The sequence below is a fragment of the Chiloscyllium plagiosum genome, chromosome 12 (assembly GCF_004010195.1).
Source record: "Chiloscyllium plagiosum isolate BGI_BamShark_2017 chromosome 12, ASM401019v2, whole genome shotgun sequence".
Classification (NCBI taxonomy): domain Eukaryota; kingdom Metazoa; phylum Chordata; class Chondrichthyes; order Orectolobiformes; family Hemiscylliidae; genus Chiloscyllium; species Chiloscyllium plagiosum.
In genome coordinates this window covers 54507837-54532050 of record NC_057721.1, presented here as the reverse complement: position 1 = coordinate 54532050, position 24214 = coordinate 54507837, and the positions used below count along the sequence as shown (strand labels likewise).

Genomic DNA, 24214 nt, shown 5'->3' with positions numbered 1-24214 from the left:
GTACTGCACCGGTCCATTCCTGACTACGTGAGTCCTAATTGGGTGAGTATGTTTAATATGACCATCCTTTAGTAACAGGGCAAATGCTGTAGTCAATCCTGGCTGTAATTTGCAGCATAAAAAGGACAATGAGGGAGAAAAGAGATGTGCTGTGTTGGTCCACAATCCATAGGTCTAGTCTGCACCATGGAGTTGTTCAACCCCACAGCAGCTCACGTCAACAGAAAAGTGCACTCAGGGAGGCACAAGACCATGGTAGCAGGAAATGGTCTGGAAGGGATCATGCCTAAGGACAATGGTAAAATAATATGGGTCCAGAAAGGGCATTGGTATAAAGTGCACTAGATTGCAATCAGAAGCTTTTCACGGAGATGATCAGGAGGGGGTGTGATTAGACACCCTGATACCAGAGCAGAAAGCTTGGTGGAACGGACAAGGAAATGTGTAATGTGAGAAGGCAGTTGTAATTCTGACAGCCCTCATTAGAAATATGGCCAATGAGAGCCAGGAACCGAGAGGGTGGCAGCTCTCAGATGTGAGAGTTTAAAGTCAAAAGGCTGGACAGTGGTCACAGTCAGGGAGGCACTCAGTACTCTGTTCTACTCAGAGAACAGTGAGGGCAATGACATTGACTGGACTGGATTAGAGGACAAGGCGTATGTGTATCAACAAAGGGTGGGATGACCTACCACCCTATGAACCAGAAAGACCTGCACCTATAGCTGCAGTCTGGGCTGTAGTTAAAAAAATTGAAATGATAGACAGGGAATTCATAGGATAGGAAGCATGTTATCCTCGAACTTTTTACCCCAGCAGAGAGGCAACTGAATTGACCAAATGGTTAAAGCTAATTGGAACCCCACAAAGCCACTTGGGCTGCAAAGTGAGTGGTAAAACAAAGATAAGGCCTGAAAATGAATTTAATTAGCACTTTGAGCTCATGTGTAATTAAAAGAGAAATTCATTGATCAGCAGATATTTATCATAGCTGAGATTTATGAAAGTACATTATTGTGATTGTGTGTTAAATAACTACTGGTTCTATAAAGTGAAACAATAATATGTTTCATTCTCATTACAAGTAAAGAGTAAACAAAGAGTTAAAAACTGAGATTGGAAATACATGTGTGAGAGAGAGAGAGAGATTCTCGTATAACATGTTTGGTTTTGTTCCCCAGAACTCGTGATCGGGGAAAACATTGAGTTTAGTTTGCATTTTGGGAATGTATGGTGATTGAAAGTTGCTTTGAAATGTTGATTTAGAATTTGTTTCTTAAGCATGGTAAAAATTTATCTCTTGGAAGTGGTTACAGTTGATTAAAGTTATTTGAAGAAGAAAACGATTAAGTCAAAAGACATAACTTATTTCCTCCTTCCTCAAAATAATGTACTATCTGTAAAACTTATAAAATGCTGATATCAGGACTAGACAGGGTAGATGCAGAGAGATTGTTCCCAATGGTGTCCAGAATCAGGGATCACAGTCTGAGGGTTCAGGGTGGATCGTTTAGGACAGAGATGCGGAGACATTTCTTCACCCAAAGAGTAGTGAGCCTATGGAATTCATTGCCACAGGGAGTAGTTGATCCCAAAACATTGAATGTATTGAAGAGATAGCACTTCTTATTTTCTTCATTAAGCAGATATTTTCTGAAAATTCTATGAAATTTCAGCAAAATAAGTTAATGGGACCATACAGTTTCCTTTGGAAGAGTTTTACAATGTGATCTAGTAGGGTCGACTGAAAAATGAGATGTATAGAAAATACAAGATTTTTGGCCAAAAAAATGAGGGGCTAACTTATACATGAGATCGACTTATACATGAGTATATACGGTCATTCTACAGTGCTGCTAACACGCCATTCGGCCTTCCTGTCCTCTACTCTCGTTAAAATCATGGATGTTTCAGACAGGGTGCAGAGAAGGTTCACCAGGATGTTGCTTGGACTGAAGGATTTTAGAATTGAGGAGAAGTTGCATGAACTTGGATTGTTTTCAATGGAAAGATGGAGGCTGAGGGCTGATCTGATCGAGTTCAATAAATTTCTGACAGGGTGGATAATTAAAGGCTTTTTCCCATGGTGGAAAGGGCAACTTTTTCCCAGGGTGGAAAGGGTGGCACGGTGGCTCAGTGGTTAGCATTGCTGTCTCTCAGCACTAGAGACCCGGGTTCAATTCCCACCTCAGGTGACTGACTGTGTGGAGTTTGCATGTTCTCCCCGTGTCTGCGTGGGTTTCCTCTGGGTGCTCTGGTTTCCTCCCACAATCCAAAGATATGCAGGCCAGGTGAATTGGCCATGCTAAATTGTCCATGGTGTTAGGTGCATTAGTCACTCTTCAGAGGGTCGGTGTGGACTTGTTGGGCCGAAGGGCCTGTTTCCACACTGTAGGTAATCTAACTACAAAAGGGCACAGGTACAAAGTGTGAGCTGAAACACTTAGGGAAAAAGTTTCACAGAGAGTGTGGGTGGAACACACACTGGAACACACTGCCAGTGGAGGTGGTTGAAGCACGAAAGTTAGAAATGTTTAAGGTGTATCTTCTTAGATACATCATCGGGATGTGAACAAAGGGATAATTGACAGGTGTGTGCAATAAGTGGTGGGTCTAAATAAGGCCTAGGAATTGGCACAAGCTTAGTGGGATGAAGGGCCTGTTTCTGTGTTGTACTATATTGTGTTTTATCGTAATGTATTGAAAAGGTAAGGATTATTTTTCATGTGGATATGTTATCTGATGAAGAACACTCAGTATATGTTATCTGATGAAGAACACAATTTCATGCAAAGAAGTCCAATTCATCAAAACACGTCAGCTTGACCTCCAGAAAATCAACCAGTGATGGAAGAACCGGTTCATCCGAATATTAGATAGTACGTTGTTGTGAAGGTGTAGGTGTACTGTACCTTAGCGAGAGGGAGGAAGCTGGCAAGGACTGACTAAAAGCACAATTGGAAACAAATAGGTGGATTTGCGTTGCCATTGAAAACAAAAACAAATTCAAATTCAGCCAGTTTAAATTGCGTGCTCACAGGGTTTAATCTTTGTATGGTGTGACCTATAAGGAAGTTGAGATTTCTTTTGAACAATCAGATACTTTGTTTCATGTTTCATCTTAAAATGTTAACAATGAGTGTGTGGAATACTCAAAGGTTAATGTTTAATGATCAGTTTAAAGATTGTCTTCAATAACAAAAGTTGTTTTGAACATTGTTACAACGCGGGATAAACCCCTCTGCTAATTTAAACCCGACACACTGAGAAGCTCACCTCTCGCTGTAATCTATTCAATTTTGAGAGGCAAAGAACTAACCCAGAGGTCACTATTTAAAGCAAGAATTAACAATTTTATTCTTTAAGTCCAACAGAGAATATTAAAACCAACAACTATTTACAACTCCTTTCTCTTAAATCTATCTTTACCTGTTCCTCTCCAATACTGGTCCAATAAATTCCCTCTTACATGTATGGCAAAACCAATTTCAAACCCGGTATAGTCTACAGATGATAAACTTTCGCTGTAGGTTCTTCTGGGTCAACTTTGGTGTTCTGCTGTACAAATGACTTATAGACAGCTACCTTTCCGAGAGCTATTTGGCTGGCAGTCTGTTTGTTAGCGCTTGTTGCTGTTCTCTCCCTAACTGTTCAAAATGTCTAGTTTTATACCCCAAATCATGGGATCATTTCATTGGTTTGATGTCATCAAAACACTAAATTCAAATTTGATTGAACTTTGGTATCTGGGGTATTTACAATAATTCACCAAGCCTGACAGCAGGTGGACATATGAGGAGCCTGGCATTTACAAGGATTCCTTTGCAGGTCTCAGCTTGTTCAGGATGTCCAGTTTAACTAGGTATTAAAATGTATAAGACCTGCAAGACAGGAAATGAGCAAGAGGGCAAACTGATGCTGAAAGATGGGTGAGGTAACATACCTGGGCAGGAAGTCAATGTTCAACTTTTTGACAGCAGGTTGAAATTTCGACATTACGTCAGCAGGAAGTTGCAGGTGGGTTAGCCTTCCTGACAATAATGGTTCACTACCTCTGAAAAAGAGAGCACGGATACCCCAGAAGCAGCACAGGCAAGGCTGCATCCTGCCTGCCTCCAGCTCAGATACTGACACCTCGGGTTAAGGTTGGGGGTGGGTAGGGGAATGTCTTTGATTGAGATTAGAGATGGGAGCACCAGCTGCTGGACACTTTTACTGTCACATCTCAGCCAAGGAAGGAATGCCCCAGGTTTGTGGCACTTGGAGGACGCTGGGGAGCAGGCCCCCACTCAGGTAGGAGGGGAGCACATGGTGCCATGCAACAACTAGAGATAGGGGCAGCAGGCAGGTTGGTGGGGCATCAATGCCCTCCCTCCATCCCTGCCCCCATAGCCCAGTGGCTGCAGGAATGTAGTATCATCATGGAGACATTGCTTCCTCGAGCATGTGATTTTCTGGCTGTCTCCATGGACAGGTTGGTGGATGCCATGGAGAGCCTGATCCAGCCCTGTCACAGCCTGCTCGCCGTGCAGACAGAGCTACACACCATCGCCCCAGTCATTGCCTCCCTGCACCCCAGCAAGGTGATGGGGGTATAAGGTACCCTGAGCTTATTCCAGGTGCCCCTTCCCCACAAGGAGACAGGGCAGTGCCAGTAGGCACCCGCCAGAGGAGGAACCATAGACAGGTCCCCCCAGAGATCCCTTCTCTCTCGACACTCCAGAGGTGACAGGCCTTCCACCCCCACCCTGCTTGCCAGTGTCAGACAGTGTCTGGTCAATACCAGAAGGGAGCTTTTGCCCCTGGTGAGGACACCCTCAGCATGTCTGATCCCTCTAGGCACAAACACTCCTACCCCAAAGCTCTGAGGCCAACACATTCTGCTGTACGGCAGGGTCCCTCCAGTCCAACTGCTGACTGACCCAGACACTGCACCGAGACATGGTGGGAAGGATAGAGAGAAGGAAGAAGACTCTCTGAGGGCACGTTGGTGACCCTGCATTGTAGATACATGCTCACATTTGTAAATCTCTGTTTCACCTTCACTGTACAGGTGTGTGTGTTTATTGGTGTTGCCCTTTGATGGGTCCCATGTCACTTGAAGTTCCAGACTGCCCCTCACAGTTGGCAACACTCACCCTGCCCACTCCCAGTGAAGTCACAGCCATTTTCAGTTCCATGTGGTTTACAAGATGATGGAAGACAGCAATGTGGTGAGAAATGCTGTTAATGAGTCTGACTCCAGGTAATAATTACCTTTAAATAGGAATGTCACTGCTGCCTGGCAAGTATCTCAACTTGACTCCTGGGACTCCATTTAAAAATGCCAATTGTTGCCCCTGATATCAAGGAAGGCCTCATTGGGCATTTCACATGATTCTTCCAGATTTCTGTAAGCTGCTTGAACATGAATCTATACAAAGTTGAAACCTCCTTCTACTTAGAGTAAGCAAGTAACATTTAACATTTAGAGCATTAAAATCTAAATTTCCCTAATAGTACTCACTTTTGGCCCCTTGGCCTAAGGAAGCCAATAGTGTGATGTCATCCTTGTCCTTTATGTTCCATCACACATTGATAGTTTCCAGGTGTCCAGCTTAGGTTCGTAAAGGCAAAGGGTTAAACCATCTGTACCATTAGGTCCTTCATTCGAGGTCTCTGACCTAATTGTTCCTGGTTTCTGAATCATCACCGTCTCCCGGTGTCAAATCTATAACAATTGGATGCCAACCAAGACAGGGGAGACCTTTGTAATCCTCGGATGAATTTGTGCATTTGTTCCACGATTCCATAAAAGGGTAGGTCTGATCTGAAAGTTGCAGTTCTAAATTAGAGCAAGACCAACTTTGATGGTATCGGACACCAATGTTCAAAAGTTGATTGGAGAAAGCTATTTGCAGTTAAAGGGACGTCTGGCATGTGGGAGGCTTTCAAAAATGAGATAGCGGGAGTTCAGAGACAGTGTGCTCCTGTTAATGTGAAGGGGAAGACTGGAAGGTGGAGGGAACACTGGACAACTAGAGATATTGAGGCTCTGGTCAAGATAAAGAAAGATGCAAATGTCAGATCTAGACACTGGGATGATGTGAATCCCTGTAGGAGTATAGGGGAGGAGGAGTGCACAGAAGTAGGAAATCAGGAGGGCAAAAAGGGGGCATGTGATAGCTTTGCCGCATGAAGTTAAGAAAAATCCTAATAAATTCTCCATGTCCATTAATGGCAGAAGCATTACCAGGGAGGGAATAGGGTCCATTCAAGATCAATGAAGCTGTCTATGTGTGGAACCACAGGAGATGGGTGAGATACTGAACGAATATTGAACACCACTATTTAGTGTGGAGAAAGACATGGAAGCAAGGGAAATTGAAGAAATGAATAGTGATGTCTTGAAAAAGTGCTTAAGGTCTTAAAATGCATAAAGATCAATAAATCCCCAAGACCTGATCAGGTGTCTCCATAACATTATGGGAATCCAGGGAAGAGATTGCAAGGCTCCTTGTAAAGAGATTAGTTTCACCAACAGACACAGGTGAAATGTCAGAGGTTTGGAGGTGGCTAATGTTGTTCCATTGTTTAAGAAAGGCTGCAAGAAAAAGCCAGGACACGACAGACCAAGTCAGCTGGATCTTGGCATTGGGTGGTGGAGGGATTCTGAGAGTCAGGATTTACATGCATTTGGAAAGACAAAGACTGATTAGGAATAGTCAGTTTGGCATTGGTTGTGGGAGATTGTGTCTTACAAATTCAATTAAGTTTGATGCAGGTACAGTTACGACATTTCAAGGACATGAAACTATAGGAGGTATGGTTTGTAAGTTTGCAGATGATACCAAACTTTTAGTAGGCAGTGAAGAAAGTTCTCTCTCAAAGTGATCTCTTGATCAGATAGGCCAATGGGCCGAGAATTGGCAGATGATGTTTAATTTTGATCAATGCAAGATGTTGTATTTTGGTAAGGCAAACCAGGGCAGGGTTTATCCAGTTAATGGAGAGCACTGGGGAATGTTATTTAACATAGGGACCGAGGGGTGGAGAGTCGTAGCTCCTTGAAGGTGGAGTTGCAGGTAGACAGGGTAGTGAAGTGACAGTGCTTGCATTCATTAGTCAGAGCATTAAGTATAGAAGTTGTGAACATCATGTTATGGCTGTTGAAGACGTTGGTGAGACCAGTTTTGGAATACTGCATACAATTTCTGGTCATCCTGCTGTAGGAAGGATGTTGTTAAACTGGATAGGGTACTGAATAAATTTACTACCATGTTACAGTGACTGGAGGGATTGAGTTATAAAAACAGGCTGGATAGGTTAGGACATCAGAGTCTGAGGGATGACTGTATAGAGGTTGATAAAATCATGAGGGGCATAGATAAGGTGAATATGCAAGATATTTTGTTCAGGGTTCGGGAATTTAAATCTGGAGGGTGTACATTGAAGGTGAAGAGGGAAAAGTTTTAAAGGGGATCTGAGGGGCAACTTTTTCACAGAGAAGGAGGTGTGGGAATGGAATTTGATGGCAGAAAAAGTGGTAGAGGCAGATATAATTGCAACATTCAAAAGACATTTGGACAGGTCTGTGAATAGTATTATGGACCAGATCAGAACCCCCTTCCAAAATATTTTAAGAAAGTCGCCTTTTCATATTTTAAAGGCAACTATAAAGTATCATGTTCCAGAAGCAATATGACTGGTCGAACTCTCAAAATTAAGCAAAACACCATTTATTTAAACATTATAGTTAAAATGCAATTAAAGAAACAGAAATTTAGAATAACTTAAGTCTATTGGAAAACTTAACAGAGTAACAGTTATAGCAACTATTTCTAATTAACTGTTCCAATATACTAATATCCCATAACCATGTCCTTTGGCTAAAAGACAAATTTAGAAAAACAGATTATGTCTCACATGCAATCGAGCAGTCTAGAAAAAGAACCCTCAGCTTTTGACTGTAATTGAGAGGGGGAAAAACTGCTTCCACTTCTTTGAGATCCACAACAGCAACTGCTTAAAGCTAAAAAATTGAAATTTATAAATCCTGGTCTGAGAGAGCTGGTCACACCCATCCAAGTTGCTTCTATTGTTGCAACATTGAAAAACACCTCATGGACTCACAAGCTGCTTACTCTTGTGGTTTTGGTAGGCTGCTCATCTCCCCTGCCTTACAAGCTCTCTTCAAAATAACCAGAACAAAATAACCTCTTAAAGCCACAGCATCGTCACACCTCGCCCATTTAAAAAAAAGATCAATATACAAAGGTAGCATCATTTTTAAAAACCCTTAATCTTACACTATTAGTACACTACTAGCAATAATAAAGCTCCAGCAAAACAGACTGGAATTTTAAATTTCTCCAAAAACTTTAATGGATTTTGATTAGAATGTACAAGTGTCTCAGACTTTACTGGCAATATCAATATTGAAATGTTGTAACAGCAACACCAAGATCAAAATTGTGGGATATTTTCATTGACAATCATTCAATTTTCTGGAAAAATACCAATAGGTCTTTTTATCTTCTCATCATCATCTTGCAAGAGTTCAATACTGACACCCACGTTATCACATCAATAGCCACCTTGAATGGCAATATGTAATTGGTTGTGGTGAACACTTGGGCAGTGGTTAACACAGCTTTCAGGCTGTCAAATGCCTTCTGACAAGTCTCCTTCCACTGAAATTTTCTGCATTTCTTCAATAAGTCAGTCAATGGACCAACCACACCACGAAGATTTTGTATGAACTACCGATAAAACCCACTAAATGCAAGGAATCGTCCCACCACCTTCTTCATAAGTCATAAGACAAAATAAAACTGCAGATGCTGGAATCCAAAGTAGACAGGCAGGAGTTTGGAAGAACACAGCAAGCCAGGCAGCATCAGGAGGTGGAGAAAGATGACATTTCAGGTGTAATCCTTCTTCAAGACTAGGGGTGGGTTTGGGGGCCGTTGCAAATAAAGGGAGAGACGGGGCAGGGTGGTGAAGTGGGGACTGGACTACACCTCCTCCCACCCAGTATCCTGCATGAACTCCATCCCATTCTCCCAATTCCTCCACCTCCGCTACATTTGCTCAGACGAGGAGACATTCCACTTGCGACTATCCCAGATGTCCACCCAGTTTGAACAACGCACTTTTCCTCCCTCCATCATCCAGACGGCCCTCCGCTGTGCACCTCTATTCCCAGTTCCACTGCTCAAAGCATCCCCTCAGCGCACTATGGAGAGAGACCCCTTATCCTCACCGACTCTCCACATCCAACACATCATCTTTAAAGACTTCCGCCAACTCTAAATAGAGCCCACCTCCAAGAACATCTTCCTTTCCCCACCCCTCTCAGCCTTCCACAAGGACCGTTCCCTCCAAACGCCCTTGGTTCACACCACCCCCACCACTGAAACCCTAGGTGCCTTCCCCTGCAAGCAGAAAATTGCCAAAATTACCAAATCACCACCTCCCTCCCTTCCATCCAGGGCACCAAACAGTCCTTCCAGGTGAATCAGAGGTTCACCTGCTTCTCTTCCAACCCAGTTTACTTCATCAGGTTCTCCCAATGTGCATCGGGGAGACCAAACATAAACTTAGGGAACAGCTCACTGAATATCGCAGTTGGGGCCACAGGGGCCAACCGGACCTCCCAGTCACTGCCCATTTCAATTCCTCCAAACACTCCCTTTCCGATATGACTATCCTTGGCCTCCTCCATTGCCAAAACAAACCACTGTGTCTATTGGAGGAACCATACCTTATCTTCTGCCTGGGCACTCTACAGCACAGAGGACTCAATATTGAGTTCTCCAATTTCAAATTATCTCCCTCCCCATCTCTGACTCCCTTCTGAGTCCCACCTCCTCACTGCCACTGCTCCCTGCCACCAACCAGATTCATTCATCCCATTGACCAACCAGGTCATACCCTCTGTCTTCAACGATGCCCACTTCACCACCCTACCCTTGTCACCCCCTGTATCTGCAGCTCCCCCCACATCCACCCCAGTCCTGAAGAAAGGTTACAGCCAAACTCTCGACTTCCATACCTCCTGATGCTGCCTGGCTTGCTGTGTTCTTCCAGTCTCCTGCCTGTTTACTCTTCATTGTAATGGTACCATTACTACGGGTAAGCTCCATTCACTGTAACTCACTTCAAGTATGCTGTCTTTGAGCATGTGTTCAATCTCTATTTGAACCTGTGTCAACCTTAGAGGATTAAGTCAGTAAGGATGTTGCTTAATTGGAACAGCATTTCCTATATCTACATCATCCGTAGTTGGTTAAGTACTTCACAGCGTATTCCCATAAATCCCATGACTGTAATAACCATATCAGATCATTTTGATTTTTCTCTGGATGGGAACCCAATAATTTTTCCTATTTTTTGACAACTGTCTCACTGTCTAATCTAATTCGAGGGAAGACCAATTCGGATTCATCTGAAGATTTTTCACTCTGTGTTGTAACCAGTAACCCATTCTCCTTTTACTTTCCTTCCCTATCAAAGTATCTTTTGAGCATATTCACAAGGCACACTCTATGAGGTTTCTTTTATCTGACATTAGTATTAAATAATTCACCTCAATCAATTTCCTTTTGATTTGATTTGTTCTTAAAGGTTCACCTACCCCTGGAAGTAACACTAACACTTCCTATCTGCGAACAAAATTGCGGATTTTTGATTTCTTGCCAGCTTCCTGTTTCATCACATGCTGTGTTATTTCTAAATGCTGTCTAGCCAACTTCCCCACTCTATTTAATCTCTCCTTTAAAATTTGACACAGTCCAAATATGTGGACCCCGACCTCTGTCTCACCAATTTCTCCTTAATTAATTTCAGTGGTCCTCTCTCATCATGCCCAAAACCTAATTCAAATTCACTGAATGAGGTAGATTTATTGGTACACCTGTAATTGTGAAAAGTACAAATGGAATTCCTTTATCCCAATCTTCTGGATTATTTTAGCTATAAACCCTCACATAGGTTTTAAAGTCTAATGACACCATTCTAATGCTCCCTGCAATTCTGGATGGTACGCAATGGATTTGAATTGTTTTATTTCCAGCTGTCCATAACTTTCTAGAATAAGTTTGATGTAAAGTTTGACCCTTGATCTGATTGTATCTCCATAGGTAATCTGTATCTCGTGCAAAAATTTAGAAACTCCTCTAAAGCCTTTGAGCTGTAATGCTGCATAATGGAATGGCTTCTAAAAATCAAGTGGATACATCAGTCATTGTCAACAAATACTGATTCCCATTTTTTCTTTTAGGTAGATATCCTACGCAATCAATTCACACTCTTGTAAAAGGTTCCACAAATGCGGAAATTGGTATTATCAGTGCCTGACGTTTTCCAATTACCTAGCATGTATGACATATCCTGCAAAATTCAATTACATCCTTATGCAATCCAGGACAGTAAAAACTTTTATTATATTTTGGCTTGAGTTGTCCTTCCTTACAAATGACCTCTTACGGGTAATTCATGTGCTACCCGCAACACCTCTTTTCTTTGTAATTACCTCCAGACTTGGTAATGAAGCCTGCCAATAAGGGTGGTGCTGGTATTGTCTGGCAGACCAACCTCTACATTGCAGAGGCTGAGTGCCAGCTCTCTGATACCTCCTCCTATCTCTCCCTGGACTCTGACCCCACCATGGAACATCAGGCCATTGTATCAACTATGGTCACCAACCTCATTTCATCTGATGATCTCCTCCTCACTGCCTCCAAGCTGATTGGCTCCCAAGTCTGCACAGCTCACTTCTACTTCCTTCCCAAAACACACAAACAGGACCACTCCAGGCAGATCCATTGTTTCAGCCTATTCCCGCCCCACAGAACTCATCTCTTCCTACTTCAACTCAGTCTTTTATCCCCTGTCCAGTCCCCGCCCAGTTACATCCGCGATTCTTCTGATGCTTTGCACTAGCTTCAGAATTTCCAGTTTGCAGACTCCAGCCATCTCCTCTTTACCATGGATATGCAATTCCGTAACATGTCCATTCCCCATCAGGACAGGCTTTGGGCATTGTGGGACTGCCTACAACATGTGGACTGGAGCTGTTTGAGAAGGCAGCTCACCACCATCTTCTCAAGGATAACTAGGGACAGTTAATATATACTGGCCAGCCAGTGATGTCCACCTCCCATGAATGAATAAAATTTGATACCTGACTGAACCATTTTGGGTCAGTTTCTTGCCTTAACTATGTCTGGTAAATGAAACAAAGTTCATCTTTGCTCTCAGGGAAATTGACTTTTGAACTCTATAAGAACCTTTTTACCTTCCCATGTATTTCTCAGATGTTTTCCAAAACAGGGATCCTCATTCTGCAGGTGATTCCAAAATTAACAAGGGCTCAATTCTGCATGAAATTCTTCCCCTGTCTTTTTTTTTACTCTCGCTCTGAAGTTCCTTTCTCAATCTGAAAATCATCACTCACTTTGGTCTTGGAGCTCTGAATATTCCATGAAAGTAAGTGTTTTTGCTCTGTCAATGCTCTTTCTTTTGTGTCAATCAGATGAAATTATACAATGGGATTTTAGGAAGTCTTCTGTTATCCTGACATTTTCTTGGTTTCCAAGGATTAATAGCATAAGTTGTACCTTTACATCAGCAGTTTCTTTGAGATAGACAGCTCCAATTCTTGTTTAACTTTAATCTGTTTGAGCTATTATTCTGGTGTGACCTTAAGCTATATTAAGGCACTCTGTACCTCGAAAAGCTCCACAGTTCAATCATCTGCTTGTTGCCTAAAATGTCCTTGTCTGTTTGCATGGTTTGCTGATGAGACTCCATGATAGCCAATTTATGCAGATTTCAAATCTCTGAAAACTAATATTGGTATGATCCCACTTGGACTTCAACCTGTCCTTTTCCCTGCATAGTATGTTTACTGGCTGCTTGCTGATTAGATTCCCTATAGTATGGAAACAGGCCCTTTGGCCCAACAAGTCCACATGACCCTCTGAAGAGTAACCCACCCCCTGACTAATGCACCTTAACACTATGGGCAATTTAGCATGGCCAATTCACCTAATCTGCACATCTTTGGATTGTGGGAGGAAACCAGAGCACCTGGAGGAAAAAGACACACACACTGAAAACTCCACACAGACAGACAGTCGCCTGAGGCTGGAATCAAACCCAGATCCCTAGTGCTGTGAGGCAGCAGTGCTGATGACTGAGCCACCGTGCTGCCCCATTGTTGTTGGCTATGTTTGGGAAATTTAGATTTTTAAACTCGAAGGGTTAAATAATATTTCCATACCAGAAGTCGAAGGCAGGTTTCAACTTTGCTTGGAATGATCCTTGTGCAACTTAGAGACTTGTGTCAGCAGGATCCTGGTATGTATCTGTGTCAACAGGCAACAGTGTTAATGGAAACATTCTAAGAAGACTTGGAGAGGAGACAGTGTAGAACAGCCACTGACGAAGGACGAGACAGGAATACCTGGGATGAAATTGGTTGTTTACTCTCTGATTTAATGAAAATATATGAAAATGCAAACATACTAAGTAGTAGCAGAAGGCCATTTGGCTGTGTATGCCTGCTTCGATAAGATCATAGCTGATCTGTTTGTGTTGTTATGGACCAGGCTAAACCCTCGTCAAATATATCCCAAAGAAGATAGTCAGGATCCTAACTTTTATCTTCTTTCAAGGCAAGTGTAATTTAATTGGTTAAACACAGAGCTGTAAGCAGTATACATGTTATTCTTACTCAATTGTTAACATACAAACAAAAGAATGAGTCCAATTGGAAAACAAAGCAGAATAATTTAATTATTAAACAGCAATGGTTCCCATAAAGTAGATCCTGTAATTACATCATTGGCAAAGGCAAAGTCAGTAAAACTGATTGTCTCACATGCGATTCTGGCAGCAGAGAGAGAACTCAAGCTTTTAGCTGTAAAAGGGAGAGGGAGAGAGACAGCTTCTATGGCCATCCTCCAATCCCCAACACCTCACTGAAAGCTAAACTAAAACCCTGGATTTGTGGGAGCCTGACTCCATCCATTCATGCTGCTCTTATTGTTCCAACTTTAAATTCCAAAAACCCAATACTCTGAGAAAAATGTTCTCATCTCTGTCCTAAAAAGGGACCTAATTTTAACACAGTGCTCCCTTGACTGACCCACAAGAAAAAAAAATCCTTTCCCCATTCACCTTTCAAGCTCAGGATGTTATAAAGCTCCATCAATTCATCCCTCACTCACCCAAACCCCAGAGGAAACAAGACCAGTTTATAATAAGCTAGCAAACAAAAAGAGAAATTGCTGGAAAAGCTCAACAGGTCTGACAATGCCTGTGTAGAGAAATCAGAGTTAACATTTTGGGTCTAGTGACCCTTCCTGTCAACCTCCTTTGAGCATGAGAATGCATTGACACCTTTTCTTATATAAGAAACAATAACTGCACAAGAGACATTGAGATGATCAAGCAAGAGAAAAATTTCTAGACAGGCAGTCAATGGTACCTAAAGACGGGGCTCCCTTGTTCCAGACTGACCCACAAGAAGAAACATTTGTTCCACATAAACCTTTTCAATCCCATTCAAGATGTTATAAATCTCCACTAAACCATCCCTCACTCACCCAAACCCTAGAGGAAACAAGCTCGGAGTGTCAAACTTATCCTTGGAAGACAACACACTCATTCCAGGTAGTAATCCAGCAAACCTCCTCTGAACATCAAAATGCATTTAAATCTCTTCTTCAATAAGAGACCAAAAGTGCACAAAAAGACATTGAGAGTGTAAGGAAAGAAACAGATTCCAAGACAGACATTCAATGGTACCGAGAAGAGAAGGAAAGGAAGGAACACTGAAACAGGCAGTCAGAGACATTGAATGGTGAGTAATTTTACTTCCATTTTTCTTATCACCGGTTTAAATAGTCTAAATGTGATCAGGACGGGCAGGACAGCTCAGCTATGTAGGGCACACATCCTCTACTATGTGAGCAATGAGACACTTCATGTGGGTTTCATGGTCACATGTGCAGGGCCTAATTGGAGCTGCAAAGACTTGAGGTCCAGATTAATGTTTAATGGTTATAGAGAAAAGAAATAAAAACTCCCAGCTTTAGGGAAGATAAAAGATTGACTGCTGAGCTCGGGGCTAACAGAGAGTGTGCAGAAATGGGTCTTTGTCTGATTGGTAGGATATGATGAGTAGAGTCCCTCGGGGCTCTGTGCTGGAGCTTCAACTTTTTATATATTACATCAAGACTTCAACGAATGGAGCAAAGGCGTGAAAGCTGAATTTTTTAAATGGCACCCAAACTGGCAGATGGAGAATAATGTGGGAAAATATGAAGTAATTCAGTTGACAGGAAACTTGAATGGCAGAATAGTAGTGAAATTGAGACTGACTGCAGAATTCTGAGTTGTATAGGGATAGAGATGCCTTTGGGTCACAATTAAGTAGTTCACAGCGATAGCACCGAATCAAGAAGATCCTACCTAATGGGATCGTCTCCTTTATTGTGAGAGGATTAAACATAAAAATAAGAGTGTGTTTCAGGTGTACAAGGCATTTGTGAGGCAACATTTTGGTTACTGCATGAACTTTTGGACTCCAATTTTAGGTAATGGTGTGTTTGAGGTGGTTCAGAGAACATTTACTCATTTGGTACCTGGAAGGAGTGGAGTATCTGTGAGGATATACCTCGTTGGACATACCAGGCTAGTTTCTGCTGGTCCTTAAATAAGTGATGGTTGACTTTAGTAAATAATATCCAGAATGGTCTTGAGAAAGGGATTTGGAAAATATATTTGTAGATCACTCCAGAGATATATGGGGTAATGTTTTATAACTAGAGGTTACTCCTTTAAGTCAAGGACAAGGAGGATTTTTCTCTCCCTCTCTGAAGAATAAGAAAGCCCTGGACTGTCTTCAGAAAACATCAAAAGAGGTAACACCTGAATAAAAAGGTGACATAATGTTTACCTTGAGAAACTGGTTCTGTTTGGCAGAAGTCAATCATCTCAATCCAAGAACATCACTGCAGGCGTACTCAGGGTAGTGTGTTAGGACTGGCCAATATCAATGACTATCTCACCACCCAAGGTCAGAAGTGGGAATGTTAATCATGATTGCACCATTCATGACTCCTCAGTCATTGAAACAGTCCATGTCAACGTTCAATGAGAACTGGGCAATATCCAGGCTTGGACTAAAAATTAGCAAGTAACATTCATGACACACATTTGCCAGGCAACGACCATATCAAATGGAAATGTCGTATGATCCTCAGTTGGTCGGATCTTGGGCTACCCACAAAACACAATAGTCAGCCAGAATGAACCCTCCTCACACTCTCTCACTGATAAGACCCACAGTTCTCCAATGTCTCTGCCACCTGCAACTTATTCCCTCCTCATTCTTCCTTTTGATCTTTGCTCCAGTCACATTGTCTTTTCTCTCCATTTACTTCCCTATAATCAATGTTTACTGGCCCTGAGAGTTTGTGTTTCACTGTGATTATGGTTTGATTTTTAGTGAGAGCTGAAATAATAGTGACTCATCTGTAATTATCTCCCTTGTCCCTGTCTCCATTTTGCTGCCGCATTTCACAGTCTCCAGTTCTCCAGCATGGCTTTCCTTTCTGGGGCATTTTGTGAAATTAAACTCCCTCAGGATCCTTCAATGAAGAATATCCAATTTTGTCATTAATTGATTTGAAATTTAATTTTTGTTGCAGACTTACAACAAGCGAGTGCATTGTGAACTTTCAATATGGATAAACAAAGTACAAGAAAATCTCTTCCCTTCTCCATACGTCTCTCCCACTTCACAGTGCTGGCATTGATGGCTCTACTGCTCCTGGTGCTGAATTTGTATGGCATAATGGTATGTAGATTGGTATCATCAACATATTTAGAGAAAACTAATTGTAGGTTCAAAAGCTCATATAGGAGCAGAATTAGACCATCTGGCCCATTGAGTCTGCTCCACTATTCGATCATGGCTGATATGCTCCTCACCCCCATTTCCTTGCCTTCTCACCATATCCCTTCAACCCATTACCAATTAAAAATCTGTCTAACTCCTCCTTATGTTTATTCGCTGTCTCAGTATCCACCACACTTTTGGGTGTTGAATTCCATACATCCACATCACTTTGGGAGAAGTGCTTTCTCCTCAACTCTGTTTTAAGTTTGCTACCGTTATCCAAGACTATGACCTCTCATTCTCGAATGCCCTACAAAAGGAAGCATCCACTCCACGTCTATTTTATCTACATCTTTTATCATCTTGAGTACCTCAATTTGATCTCCCCTCAAGCTTCTAAATTCCAGAGAGTATAGGCCTAGACTGTTCAATCTCTCTTCATATGACAAACCCCTCATGTCTGGGATTCATCTACTGAACCTCCTCTGAACTGTCTCCAATGTCACAACATGTTCACTAAGGTTCATGGTAATATTACTTAAAAATTGAATAGTTTGTCTCTCAGGCCCAGGCATTTCAATTTATAAATACTATCTTAATTATTTCACATGCTGTCTCTTGAATCAAGGGCTGAGGTTTTCCCAGTTTGAGTCCTGTGGGAATATATTTTCTCACTGCACAGTGACTGTTCCAGACCTCAGGCCTTTCTCTCAGTTACCACTTGTGGGCAGTGCCTGACATTGATCTGATGAGGACACTTTGTCTTACACTCTCCATCTCTCCCATTGCTTCCCTAGCCCTCTACCTATAATTTAGGTCATTGCCATTAGCTGTTTTGACAAAAATGTCCTCTACACAATGCCACAAGCTTCTGTTTTGGATCCTGATTCTTGACCACAGATCTATGGTCACATGGAGCAGGATATCTAATGAGGTATTGGGATCCGGAGTGCAGGATTTCCTTTCTTTGCTTTTATTCTCTGCTGCCATACTGCCTCACTGTTGTGACATTTTGACTTAAGTTGTAGCTTGATGAACTTATCATTGCAGTTTTGAATAATCAGTGCAAGCTCCTTCCAGTCCATTAAAGACAATGATTCCACATTTCAAGCAGGCTTCAGGGAGTCTTGGAAGCATTTTCTGTGTCCTCCCCTGGATCATTGGTCATGTAGGAGTTTAGAAAATAAGGCCAGGAGAGTGAGATAGTTTTTAACCTTCCAGGCAAAGAGCCCAGTCCATCACAGTTTGCAGAAGTTTAGACTGAATGCTGATGGAGCTGAAATTGAGAAGGACATGAGCACTTGTTTAATCATCACATGTTGAATCTGAAGGATGAAACAGGAGAATTTGTGATAGAATTTCTCTTGCCGTTTTCATGTAACACTGACAGGTAGGCTGGATCCCCCTGTAGCATAGGGGTCTGGTGGAATCAACTGCTCTGTACACTCAAAATTCCACTAGCTTGTGGTGGTCTTTGTTTTCAAACAGTCATTACCATCCCTTTTTAGGATGCTGAGCTGTGCAATCTTTCTCCTCACTGATTGTAACTTTTTGAGAGAGGTACATACCAGCACAGGTACGGGAAGTGCTTAGCAAATTATAGTCATAGATACGTACAGAATGGAAACAGACCCGACAGTCCAACTCATCCATCCCAACCAGATATTGGAATAAATCTAGTCCCACTTGCCAGCATTTGGCACATATACCTCTAAACCCTTCCAATTCATATACCTATCCAGATGTCTTTTAAATTTTCTTATTGTCCGAGTCTCCACCACTTTCTCTGGCAGCTCACTCTATACACACACCACCTGTGCATGAAAAAGTCCCTTTTAAATCTTTCCCATTTCACTTTAAACCTGTGCCCTCCAGTTTTGGACCAACCCACCCCAGGGAAAAGACCTTATGTATTTACCCTATCTATGCCCCTCATGATTTTATAAACCTCGATAAGGTCACCCCTCAGCCTCCGACCCTTCAGGGAAAACAGCCCCAGTCTATTCAGCCTCTCCCTATAGCTCAAACTCTCCAACCCTGATAACATCCTTGTAAGTATTTTCTGAATCCTTTTAATTTTCACAACATCCTTCCTGTTGCGGGGAGGCCAGAATTGTGTGCAGTATTCTGAAAGTGCCCTAACCAATGTCCTGTACAACCTCAACATGACCTCCCAACTCTTATTCTCAATGCACTGACCAAAAAAGGCAAGTGTACCAAACACCTTTGTCACTATTCTATCTACCTGCAACTCGACTTTCAAGGAACTGAGAACCAGCATATCAAGGTCCCTATGTTCAGCAACACTCCCCAGGACCTTACCATTAAGTGTATAAGTCCTGCCTTGATTTGGTTTGGCTTCAATATGTAAGGGAAGTGAAACTAATCAGGCATAGGTTGATATGAATTCACTATTCTCAAGGAGAGATAAAGTTGGATGTAGAATTGAAAAGATCGAGAGCTGCTTGCATATCTGGTGTAAAGTGGATAAGTACAAGTCAAGATCAAGTTCCTGAATGAGCCCCATGTTCCAAGTGAAGCATTAACTTTGTTTCTCTCTGCACAGAGTCTCTGAGACCTGCTGTGTATTTCCAGCAGGTTCTGGTTTACACCAAACTTCTGTAGTTTCAGTTTCTCCCCATAATTTGACACCATGGAATTCAGTGTGGTAGTTAGTAAAGCTTTCAAGCTTTCTCTGACCCTCTGACATTCTTTTATCCATTCATATTTCTTGCCTTTCTTTAACAAACTTGCTTAAGTAACTGCTTTTAACAATTTTGCTTAAAGTTAAGATGAATTTTCCAAGAGAATCCATTCATGCTGATACATGGCAATGTTTCATGTTTTGTCTTTGACACAGTGAACTCTAAAATACCTCTGATTTTTGCTTCGCTGGGTGCTATTTGGTCTTTCCGTAAGTTGTCTGTGCTTTGGCAACTTCACTTTTAAGTAACCATTCGGACCAAATTTGCTCTTTGTAACCAATTTGTTTAATTATTGCAAAGATTTCTCCTTATTTTGGCCACATTGTTTCTTGTTATGATGCCAGCTGATGATAATAATGAACAAATCAGATCCCAGAATGAAGCCTGGCATGTGAATTCGTTTTAGTTAGTTAGTGTGGTGGTTCATCACTGCAAAATATTTCACAAAGCTGCACATGTTCTTTAATGAAAGAATATAAACAGGAAAAGTTAAAACAAACCAAATAATATAGAACATTGAACATTACAGCGCAGTACAGGCCCTTCGGCCCTTGAAATTGCGCCAATCTGTGAATAGAGACAACAATTTAGACACAATTACACGATAATCAAATCAATGTTTCAACATTTTTCCCAACACCATCTGTTTCAGAAACTCAAGTCCATCAAAATTATACTCTTGTCTCAACTCTTTCAGTTTCTACTCAAATGGTTCTTCCATTTTCTTTTGTGGAATTTTAGACAAAAGTTTACAGTTCCTTTCTGAATCTGATTGCATGAAACTTCCACAAGTGTGATAGACTAAACCTTTTTGTTTTGAACAATGTGAAGATTTTTATTCCAAATTTGATTTGATTTATTTATTTATTGTCACGTGTACCTAAGTACAGTGAAAAGCTTTGTTTATGAGCAGTGCAGGCAGATTGTGGTAAGCAAGAGCAGACAGATCATAGTGTGAAATAATAACTTGGACAGTTACACTATACAGGGCATGTGCTAGGCTGGATCAACATTAACACCATCAGCATTATCTGAAGTTAGATAGTCCATTCATAAGTCTAAGAATGACAGGGAATAAGCTGTCAATTCTCCTGACTGAGAGATGACATGGGCTAGAAAATCATTACTGCTACAGTGACCTATTCCCTGAACTGAACTAAACAAGATTGTGCTGTTGGGAGATAAATTGTTCTCTATTCAACCGAACTCTGGGCTATCAGCTCTGAAGTCAAAACAAAACTAACAGATGAATGAATTTACACTGCCTGTTCTAAACCTAGAAATAAAACCTAGAAAGTGGCACAGTGGCTCAGTGGTTAGCACTGCTGCCTCACAGCGCCAGGGACCCCAGTTCGATTCCAGCCTCGGGTGACTATCTGTATGGAGTTTGCACATTCTCCCCATGTCTGTGTGTGTTTCCTCCGTGTGTTCCAGTTTCCTCCCACAATCCAAAGATGTGCAGGTTAGGTGAATTGGCCATGCTAAATTGTCCATACTGTCCAGGGATGTGTAGGTTAAGTGCATTAGTTAGGGATAAATGTAGAGTAATAGGGTAGGGGAATGGGTCTGAGTGAGTTACTCTTCAGAAGGTCGGTGTCGACTTGTTGGACCTAATGGCCTGTTTCTGCACTGTAGAGATTCTATATAAACATCTTCTCCATTAACAACACAGGGGCCTGCCAGGCATTTGGCTGCACTCATGCATCTTCTTGGAATTGTATCACAGGATGGTTACAGCACAGAAGGAGGCCATTTGTCCCATTGTGTCTGCACTGGCTCTTCAAATGAGCATCATTACCTTGTGCCAATCTCCAACATTTCCCCATACGCTCGAAGGTTATTCATATCCAAATAATCATCCAATGTCCACTTGATTGCATTTTATTACCTTTATTCCATTGAAACAATGTAAACAATGCAGCAGGTGAACATTGCATCAAAGAACTAATTTTATACCAACCGGAGTTCAGAAATTAACAGTCTACCTTTTGTCTAACCAGTCTGTCTTTTGTTTCTGACATGAACAAGCTGCTATTATTCACTGTTGGAAAAATTCTTGGCGTTTATTGAACATGACAGATAGGAACTCTGACACATTGTTCAGGGTGCTTATCAACTGAGAGCTGGATTTATGACATTTCTTGAGATTATGACTGAAGTTATGAGAACCAATCCTGCTGAGATACAGTTCTACAGACTGATCTCATACCTTCATTACATATCACCTGACCTGAGGCAGGATCTCAAACTGATGCCCAGGTTTGTTCCTCATGCTATGCCTCATCCTGTGCTCTTCCGGCAGGCATCATTACACAGTGTGAGAATTGGGAATACAAACTGATAGTGAGGGGAAAGTACACAATCTCAGCAGTGCTGAAATCTACTCTGCACAGACTGGGAATTAAACTGGGAACTTTACTGGCCTGGTCACTTTCAGGAGACGATCACTGGGAGTCAAGGGTTAGACTTTCTGATGACCTGTTTCCTCTCCTGAGCTGAGCTGCAGTATATAACTGAATTAATGCTCACTGTCACATTGAAATATATAATGATTTAATTAAGATGCTGAAATTCTGAAGAATTCCCTATTATTCATGAAAATGTATTGCTTTTTTCACAGTATGATAACACTGCAATTATTGGATCTTATCCCAAATGGAGGAGATATCCAATTCCAAAGTTTAATCACACCATGAGGCAGAAAGTGGAGACAAGGAATCTCCATTGGACAGACAAGCTGGTTCAAAATGGCTACCAGAATCACAGCTTCACCCCTGAAGAAAGGTCAGAGGGAATGTTCCTTATGAAAATGATCGAATGGCCTAAATCACCCAACTCTTCTATGCCATTTCGGAAAAGCAGTGACCCAGCACATGTTCGTTTTGTAATTTTAAATTCTGCAAAGACTTTCTATGTGGGGGATCAGCTGCAAGTGATGCTGCAGATGTATGATTTTGACGGTCACCCAAAGCAATATGGGGGTGACTATCTCCAAGCTCGGATCCACACCCCAGCTTTAAAAGCTGGTTCAGCAGGAACAGTTATAGACAATGAAAATGGATTTTACTATATCAATTTTACTTTATTTTGGCCGGGGAAAATTGAAGTTTCTGTTTTACTGGCTCATCCCAGTGAAGGGATCCAAACACTTAAAAGACTACGTGAGGAACGACTAACGAGAGCATATTTTAAAAGTACCTTCAAGAATAGGAACATTTTAGAGACTACTCAATGTAACCTTTATTTGGCTCAGACTGGGCCACTTTGTAACTTTACTGATCCCAGGACTGGGGAGCCCTGGTTCTGTTACAAACCAAAGAAGCTTCCCTGCTCTGCTCGTATTAGCTCGACTGTAGCAGGATTTCTAACAAATCTCTTCATTGGAGAAGAGAAGCTTTATTTCCAAAGGTACGTCGCTTGAAGTATTTTTATTTACATTTTGTTTTCTCAGTCTTCTGTCTGACTCAGATTCTAATAGAGAAGCACAGAACCAGACTTCTCAACATTGGAAAGTCAATTGTAACCTTCACTTTGGGATACAGTCTTTATATCCTTTGAGGTGCAATGATTTGGCATCGGGTGGTGAGGGAGTGGCAGTGGAGAAGGCCCAGAACCTGCATGTCCTCGGCTGAGTGGGATGGGGAGTTGAAATGTTGGGCCACAGGGCATTAGGGTTGATTGGTGCGGGTGTCCCGGAGATGTTCCCTAAAGCACTCTGGGAGAACTTGTCCAGTCTCCCCAATGTGAAGGAGACTGCATCGGGAGCAACGGATACAATAAATGACATTGGTGGATGTGCAGGTGAAACTTTGATGGATGTGGAAGGCTCCTTTGGGGCCTTGGATGAAGGTGAGGGGGGAGGTGGATGTCAGGCCCCAAATGGAGAGCTAGGAGTTGGGGAATTGTATGGCACCAGAGGAGAGGAATGTGGATGTAGGGTCAGAATCTGGGGAGTGTTAGAGACAGGGACGATATAGTTGGAAGTGTGTGAGATAAAATAACTACCGAGGAGTTAGACTGTGTTTTTAATTGTCTGGGACCTATTTGCATAATTGTTCTGAACCTTCCCAATTCTCCAAATTAAATGGATACCCCGGGGAATAACCAGGGGAATTTCCCAGTGAATTCCTCTGCAGAATCTGCAACTGTAACTCCATCTATGCTGGTGAAAGAACTATTTAGCCACTAAAAAATCCAGGCCAATTTTGGTAGGAAAGAAGTTCCAGGTTTTTGAATTCGTGGTAGTGGCAATGAACGAAACAGTGATATATTTCCAAGTCAGGATGCTTTGTAACCTGGGGAGAATTCTGACTGCTCTAGATGTTAGAGTTCACAGTTATGAATGGTACTCTCACTGAAGTCTTGGGAAGTTGTTGCATTGCTAATGGTACTCGCCATAGGAACTGTGCACTGGTAGAGATACTGCAAGTTAAGGTGGTGGGCTTATTTAATTTATTATTTACTTATTTACTTTTTTTGTATTAAACGTAGAATACAAATGGTATTTTGTATAGACCTTTGCTCCCTGTCTTACAGGGAAGGACACATTTGATCTGGAAATGGGACAGAGGAAATTTACAAGAATGCTGCCTGGGTTACAAAATTGTCACCATGAAGA

The 24214-nt window shown here is 41.9% G+C and overlaps 1 protein-coding gene across 2 annotated transcripts in view; it reads left to right on the top strand.

The window, feature by feature from the left end:
- The window catches only part of LOC122555271 (NXPE family member 3-like), a 69325-nt gene that overhangs the window by 7084 nt on the left and 38027 nt on the right, over nt 1-24214 (top strand). Inside the window, exons 2-3 of one of the 2 annotated variants that reach the window (XM_043701096.1) lie at nt 16701-16849; nt 22217-23004. In XM_043701096.1, the coding sequence (XP_043557031.1) occupies nt 16736-16849; nt 22217-23004 (902 nt within the window). In that variant the 5' untranslated portion in view covers nt 16701-16735. Of the gene's footprint in view, nt 1-16696; nt 16850-22216; nt 23005-24214 lie in introns of those variants that run through there. The other variant, XM_043701095.1, reaches the window with a different exon arrangement.